The sequence below is a fragment of the Octodon degus genome, unplaced genomic scaffold, assembly GCF_000260255.1.
Source record: "Octodon degus isolate 3935 unplaced genomic scaffold, OctDeg1.0 scaffold00122, whole genome shotgun sequence".
In the NCBI taxonomy this organism is placed as follows: Eukaryota; Metazoa; Chordata; class Mammalia; order Rodentia; family Octodontidae; genus Octodon; species Octodon degus.
The window spans coordinates 7077179-7085087 of NW_004524698.1; the positions used below are offsets into that span (position 1 = coordinate 7077179).

A 7909-nucleotide genomic window follows, 5' to 3' on the forward strand; every position below is an offset into this window, starting at 1 on the left:
ATGTCTTAAAAATAACTGTTCAAATAACCACTAGGAAGAATGTATGCAATGTGTTAATTATTGAAACTGTCCTACCAATTTGGTTTGAAATTGTCTCATTGCTATTTGTTTCTCAATAAAATTATGGGCGAAAAAATAACTGTTACATAAAGGTCCTGAGTTACAGATAATAAATTTATAACCTCTAAGAAACTATGGTGTCCCCATATCTATCTATCTCTCTTTTTTAGCGGGGAGAGGTGTGCGGTTCTGGGGTTGGAATCCAGAACTTTGTGTGTGTTAAACAGGCTCTATCCCAACCTGTACCACCAAGCTATGCCCCAAGCCCTAAGAAAATTATTTTTGAGGCAGGGTCTCACTATGTACTCAGGCTGACCTTGAAGTCTCTGTGTATCCCAGGCTGGCCTTGAACTCACAGCAATCCTCAATCCTCTTGCCTCCGCCTCCTGAGTGCTAGGATTATAGGTGTGTACCACTATACTCGGCTGAGGAGATTTTAAATGATACAGAATGCAGTATCATAGTCATGGAATTGGTGTGCTGATTGGATTGCCTATGGATTTTGGCTTTGATGAGTTATGTTTATTCCCAATCAACTATGTTGTGTTTTTGGTTTTTCCTTTAATAGAAGTCCCTCACTTTCATTTGAATAACTTGGTAAAGTATAATTACAAAATGATTAATTTGAATTCTCTTATCATTCAGAACGTCACTATGATAATGACTTCAGTTTCTGGACACTTGCTGGCTCATGATTTCCAGATGCAGTTTCGAAAATGGTCAGTACAATTTCTAGGGGAAGGACTGTGATGTTTTGTTTTTGTGGTACCAGGGATTGAACTCAGGACCCTATGCTTGCCAGGCAAGTGCTTGTTCTACTGAGCTATCTTCCCAGGCCCCAGGACTATGATTATTATAGTAAGTTGTGAAAATATTACAGGACTCTTGAAGCATGTTGATGTTACCGCATAACTTACAGTACCAATATGACCTAGGAATGTCTGATTTGTCGTATATTTTTATATCTTTAGAATGAATATCCACTTTTAGATGTTCCCCCCAAGCAGACACCTTTCATGCAGCTGTTGGATTGCATTTGTCCTGTTGCAGATGTGTATAAAAGGGTTCCAGATATTTTCTGAGCAATTTCTATTAATCTTCACTGGGGAGAGGACATTGTGCCATGTAGAGGATCGTGGCTTTGCTTTTAATCTTCTGGGCCATTGACCTTTGCTTTCTCTTTTCCTTTCCTATTCCTTCCTTCTTTTTCCCTACCCCTCCCATTTTGCTTCCCTGTCCTACCCCTGTTCCTTCATTTCTCCTCTTACCTACCTTTTCCATCTCCCTAACCCCTTTCTTTGATATCACGTAACAACCCCAGGCCTTGCACTTGGCAGGCAGGCACTATACTGCTGAACTACATGTCTGGCCAATTCCATCACCTTTTGAGACTGTCTTGTTGTGCTACCCAGGTTGCTCTTGAACTCCATGGTCAGTCTTCTGTCTCAGCCTTCCAGGTAGCTGGGATTAGAGGTATGCAAGACTGCACTTGAGCCACTGTCTGCTAGGGGTCCATCTATGAGCTACTGAGCAGTGCATTCTTGTTAGAGTAGAGGACTATCATGTGCTGGCATGAGAATCTTTGTGCTTTTATTTCCTAGGCACAGCTGCAATCCCCTTGTCCTCTTTGAAGCAGAAATCGAAAAATACTGCCCAGAGAATTTTATAGACATCAAGGTAGGATCTTTTGAAAGATATGTGGCACTGAAGTTGAAACAACCACATGTAGATCCTAACACCCATCCCACCCCTGGGTACATGGAGAGACTGAAGTGTGTATGGTTTCACTGCAAATTGTTAGTTCACTGCTACCTGGGAACCCTTCCTTAGATGAAGCACCATGAAGTTGTTTTCTGGGTTTTTGTTTTTGTTTTTTAACAAGCAAATAGAACTACTGGAGGTAGAAGTATGTGTTAGAGGTTAACTATAGTCTCATCATATTAGTGCACTAGTAGGAAACCCTCAGTCTTCTGAAAGGGCACTTATAGGCCTGGGGGATTGTATTAGTGACCACACTATCACTGGTGCTGGTATGAGTGATTTCCCCTGATTTTTTTCTAACACTGCATAACACCAGTAGTCCTCAGTAAATCTCTTCAGTGTAGAAGTGTCCAAAAATTGCCCTGGATTCTACTCTCAGTGTTCTTTCCTCCATTAACTTCAGAAAACTCTGGAACGAGAGACACGACAATGCCAAGCCCTGGTGATCTGGACTGACTGTGACAGAGAAGGTGAAAACATTGGGTTTGAGATTATTCATGTGTGCAAGGCAGGTAAGTGCTACAGTTACTGCGCTTCTTTGTTCATAATTCATAATTGGAAGATTCTACTGCATATCTGTACAGTGTTCTGTGGCCAAGTTCTTCTTTATAGCCTCATATCCATCAAATGTCAGGCCAGTCTGATGTACTTCCTAGGACTACCAGGAGACAAGTGAGTTAGCAATCTATTTTTTTAAGTGTATCTTTTTAAAAATTATATATATTAAATATATGCAAGAGACAGGGCTGACCTGATAGCTCAGCAGACTAAAGCACCTGCTTAGGCAGAGCGCAGCAGCCAGAATTCCATCCCCAGCATTCCATGCCACCCCTGCACATGGGCACTCTGAGAGGGTGATTGAGACTGTGTAGTGGCACGCACCTGTAATCCCAGCACTTGGGAGGCTGAAAGCAGGAGAATCACTGAGTCCAATCTATGTAGTGAGACCCTGTAGATCCTGTCCTAAATACAGAATAAATAAATAATATATGCAAGAGAATATATGTCCTATAAGTACAAAAAATTCTAAAGAGGGTCAGGGAGGTGGGTCAGTAGAATAAGCGCTTACCTGGCAAGTGCAAGGGCCTGAGTTCAATCCCCGGTTCCAAAAAAAAAAAAAAATCTAAAGTATTCTATTTTTTCTTTCTTTTTTTTAAATGTACTTAGTACAGAGTCTATAGGGTCTCACTACCCAAATCAGACTTGTAGTGATCCTCATATTTTCAGTCTCCCAAGTGCTGGAATTACAGGCATGCACCACTACACCCAGTCTCATTCTCCATCTCAGCACGTTCCCAAAGCGAGGCTGGCACGGCACGCTGGGGATTGAACCCCAGTCCCTTTGCCTAAGCTGGTGCTTTAGTCCTCTGAGCTATCTGGCCAGCCCTAGTATTCTGCTTTTTTCAGTCACCTATATATACATTCTTTATATAATGCCTGTTAATAAACAACTGTTGGAATAGCTACGTCTCAGTTGTAGAACACTTACCTACCATCTACAAGCCCCTGAGTTTGATCCACAGCATCTCAATAAATGAATAAATGAGTGAATGAATGTTGGCTTAAATTTGAATGGCTCAAAGAGGGCAGTGCTTCCTGATAACTTGGAGGAGGTAGAGAACACACCATTGTTTGGCTCAGGTGGTAAGATTGTTGATTTTCCTCAATGGTTTTGTATTGAGAAACTAATGGCTCCTAGAAATTTATGGCGGCTGCTCAGCCCACCCTGGAGGCAGGGCTGGCACCACATGTGGTGCCAGGGATCAAACTGTGGTCCCTGCGCTTGTCTAAGTAGGCACTTTAGCCCACTGAGCTATCTCACCAGCCTCAACTCCTAGAAATTTATTTATTTATTTTTTGCATTTAGTACAGGGGATATAGGGTCTACAGGGTCTTACTATGTACTCGTAGTAATCCTCCTGTTTTTAGCCTCCCAAGCACTGGAATTACAGGTGTGTGCCAACCCAGTCTGGATCGCCGTCTCAGGGCACCCCGGGCGGCAAACAGGGCCAGCACGACTCCCCAGGGATCAGACCCCTGCTGAAGCAGACACTTTAGTCTGCTGAGTTATCAGGCCAGTCCTAGAAATTTAAATACATCAACTTTTTTCTTCTTTTGAGACAGGGTCTTATAATGAAATTCAAGCTTCCTTTGAACTCACTGTATAACCCAACCCAGCCTTGAACTTGAGGCAGTCCTCCTGTCTCCCAGTGCATCAGCTTTCATGGAGAGTGTGTGTGTGTTATGTTCTTTCCTGAAGGGCCATGAAGTTTCCCAGAAAACGTTTTAATTGACAGTATTTGTTTTCTCTTTAAAGGGCTGAGAGAAAATAAGATTAAAAGGTTCACACAGAGAATTTTAATTAATAACTAAAATTGACTTCATTATTTCAGACAACTCTCAGATCAAAGAGTGATGTTTTTAACATTTTACACCACTCCATTAATCTCCCAGGTTCTTGAACTTGTTTGCCCTTCTGTTGAGGTAGTTTAGGCAAAGTAAGGCTTTTATAATAAAAGTATAGTGTGATTGGCTTTGACCTCAGTGACCCTTTGTGTTCTACAGTGAAGCCCAGTCTACAGGTGTTAAGAGCCCGGTTCTCCGAGATCACCCCCCGTGCTGTCAGGACAGCCTGTGAAAACCTGACTGAGCCAGATCAGAGAATCAGTGATGCTGTGGATGTGAGGCAGGAGCTGGACCTGAGGATCGGTGAGGAGCTAGACATGCTCTGCCATGTCCCATGTAGCATGTTGGTATTGGGTTATAAAACCAAAAATGACCTCCTTGTTCATCACTTTCTCATTCTTTCAACTCTTACTATTTTGCAGGAGCTGCCTTCACTCGATTCCAGACTCTGCGGCTCCAGAAGGTTTTTCCAGAAGTGCTGACTGAACAGCTCATCAGCTATGGCAGCTGCCAGTTTCCCACACTGGGCTTTGTGGTAGAAAGGTTCAAAGCCATTCAAGCCTTTGTGCCAGAAATCTTCCATAGAATCAAAGGTAAAGCTGGGAATTATTGACGTGGGACCTCCAGACCCAAGGACAACAAGAACTATAAGCGATAATAACACAAATTAAATGTATAAGAGCTGGAGAGATAGCTCAACCGACTAAGCACTTGCTTGGGCAAGCACAGGGACCAGGGTTGAATCTCTGGCACGATAGGCCACACAAGTTCTACCCTTAGGCCTATTGAGCTGGCCACAGAAACTGGGCATGGTGGTGCACACCTATAACCCCAGCACTGGGGAGGCTGTGAACAGGAGGATCACTATGAGTCTGAGCTGCTACTGAGACCCTATACCACATACATTTTTCCACCATGCTACCCTTCCACTTCTGTTTAATACTCAGAATCCACGTAAGTTTCTTTTAATTAACCAGAACTCTTACCCCTTTTTAAATTCCTTTGGTTTTTCACTGTAATATCTTTGTCTGTTAATTACATCATGTGGTTTCTCTGAGACAGCTTTTCTGTTTGTCTCTCCCTAATGTAGTAACTCATGACCATGAAGATGGAATTGTAGATTTCAATTGGAAAAGGCATCGTCTCTTTAACCACACAGCTTGTCTTGTCCTGTATCAGTTGTGTATGGAGGTAAGGAGTCCTTGGAGAGCTTAATGACCTAGAAAACATTCTGTGTACCTCCCCAGGCATACCCTCTGTGTGGGGGTGTACCACAAATCATCAAACCTAGAGCACTGTGGATCCTAAGATACCATCAGTCAATCAGTTAACCAACAAGAGGGTATGCCTGAGGTGATTCTGTCCTGATTTCCCACTGCAGTCTATTAGTTTTTATTTTGCATCTCAGGGCATCACTTTTTAGGAACCGGCAAGACTAGAATGCCATGAAAATAGCTCCAAAAATAAAGAAAAGAATCTGCAGAACTTAAGTAAAAGCAGAATTTTTGAGAAGTGGTGGACCCTTCCTGAAGCATATATTGTTGCAGTAAATTAGGAAAGGTCAGCTAGATCTGTCCAGACCATGAACTCCTAGAGCACCAAAGGGCATCTGGTCTAGCTCTTCTCCATTGATCCCATGAGGAGATCTACAGAGATGAAAATTAATTCACAAGTTGAGTTGCTCATGACTTTGGTTCATTTCATGTGATAAATGCAAGGATGAAAGTAAAACAATATAAAGGAATAGAGGATGGCATGGGGGCTGGATGTGGACTTTATAGATGAAGTGATTTTATGGGGCCTCTTAGGATGACATTTGAGCAGGAGAATCCTGTTCATTAGAGCAGCACATGTAAAAGGTCAGTCAGCTTAGGCCACAGGCCGGTCAGTGTCAGAGTTAGGAGGGACCTCAGCTTACATCTGACTCTCAGGCAGACAGCCCACTGTGTGATGTCACTTCTCATACATCAACACTTAATTGCCTGGTTTAACCTGGGGCTGCACACAGTGATGTCTTAAGTAAGATCCACAATGCTCTAGGTTTGATAATTTGTGGTATACTCTGGCAGATTTATTATTACTTTGGGGAAAAAAAGGTCAAAACTATTAAGTACTTTCTGTGTGCCATTTTATTAAATGTGTTTTGTTTAATCCTAATAATCCCATGAAGGCAATGATACTATGCAATTTCAGAGTAGGAAGTTGAGAAAGTGAAATAATTCACAGATATCCTAGAGGTATTGGGAAATGGAGCACCGGCCGCTAGTATATCTGTGCACCTGCTGTAGAGTCCATCATTTCCTAGTGTCATGCTGCTTGTTTACCACTCCATCCTCTAGACACCCTAGACCACCTAGAGTCTTGGAGTTTCTGGGACACTGCACATTTATTTGTTAAATAAAAAGACCTTAAAATCAATCAGTCAACCAATGAATCACAACTAGGATATGAGGTAGAAACACATGGCAAGTGGCATACTATTAACTCCTTGGAAACAGCAACTTGTTCCCTGGTGTATTGGAAGGGGAAAATTTTGATTATGATATTCAAATGTTCTCATTAGTAAATCACTTAAGCTGAGTTTCTTTAGTATTTACAACTTTTTAAAATGTGAAGTTTTGGGGGGCCAGGAAGATGACTTAGTAGAATAAGCACTTCCCTGGCAAGCGCAAGGGTCTGAGTTCAATCCCCGGTTCTGCCCAAAAAAATAAAATAAAATAAAATGTGAAATTTTAAGATAAGTTTTCTGTACTAAAGAAAAAAGGTAGCAAGCACAAGGTCCTGAGTTCAATTTCTAGTGCCAAAAAAAAAAAAAATCAGTTTTCCCAGTGTCACAATTACTCTTGTCTCATTGCTGGGACAAAATACCCATCACCCAAAATGAAGGGAGGAAAGGTTTATTTTATTTAGTTCACAGTGGAAGTTGCAGCCTATGCTTTGGCTGGCTTCAAGGCAGAGTGGCCACAGAGCAGCTATTCCTGCTGAGCAAAGGGAGCAAAAGGGAGAAGCAGCCCCTTCAGGCAGCTAGCTAGCCTCCCTCCCCTCCTTGCATTGTAAAGCAATTTACCCACCCCAGGGTCAGGGTGTAACATATCTGCAATCTCTACGTTGGATCAAAAATCAGTCTCAAAAAAGGAATCATAAGAGTCAATCCCCAGTCTGCTTAAAAAAAAAAAAAAAAAAGGAATCATGAGAGTCAATCCCCAGTTCCAACAACAACAACAAAGAAATCAATCTCAAACTCCAGAAGCTGCCCCATGACTACATGAGGTTTCGGGGACCACTAGACAAACCATAACACCCAGGTTGTATAATTTTTCGTATTTCTTTTAAAATCTTTACTCATTTATTTAGTTAGTTCAGGGTCTCACTACACAGCTCAAACTCTTGCCTGTAATCCCCTCCTGGCTCAGCCTCCCCAGTATAGGGGATTACAAGCATGCACCAGCACACCTGGTTTCAGGGGTTAGCTTGGCACCTGGGCCTGGCACAGCATGCAGTACCTGGGATCAAAGCCATGTCTTTGCATTTGCCAGGCAGGCACTTAGACCACCAAGCTATCTCCCCAGCCCAATTGTTTCTTTTTAACTATTCTGAAGTACATGTTTAGGTAGGAAACTACTCAAGAGATTCAGAGAGACTAGTATCCCATTGGCTCTGCTTTGTTTTTTTGTTTTTTTTT

General features: G+C 42.2%; 1 protein-coding gene across 2 annotated transcripts in view; it reads left to right on the forward strand.

Annotated features, from left to right (window-relative positions):
* Top3a (DNA topoisomerase III alpha) overlaps positions 1 to 7909 on the forward strand; it is a 42736-nt gene that overhangs the window by 7030 nt on the left and 27797 nt on the right. Inside the window, exons 3-8 of one of the 2 annotated variants that reach the window (XM_004640286.2) lie at positions 664 to 779; positions 1662 to 1737; positions 2225 to 2333; positions 4387 to 4530; positions 4650 to 4820; positions 5318 to 5418. In XM_004640286.2, coding sequence (XP_004640343.1) covers positions 664 to 779; positions 1662 to 1737; positions 2225 to 2333; positions 4387 to 4530; positions 4650 to 4820; positions 5318 to 5418 — 717 coding nt within the window. The other variant, XM_023700136.1, reaches the window with a different exon arrangement.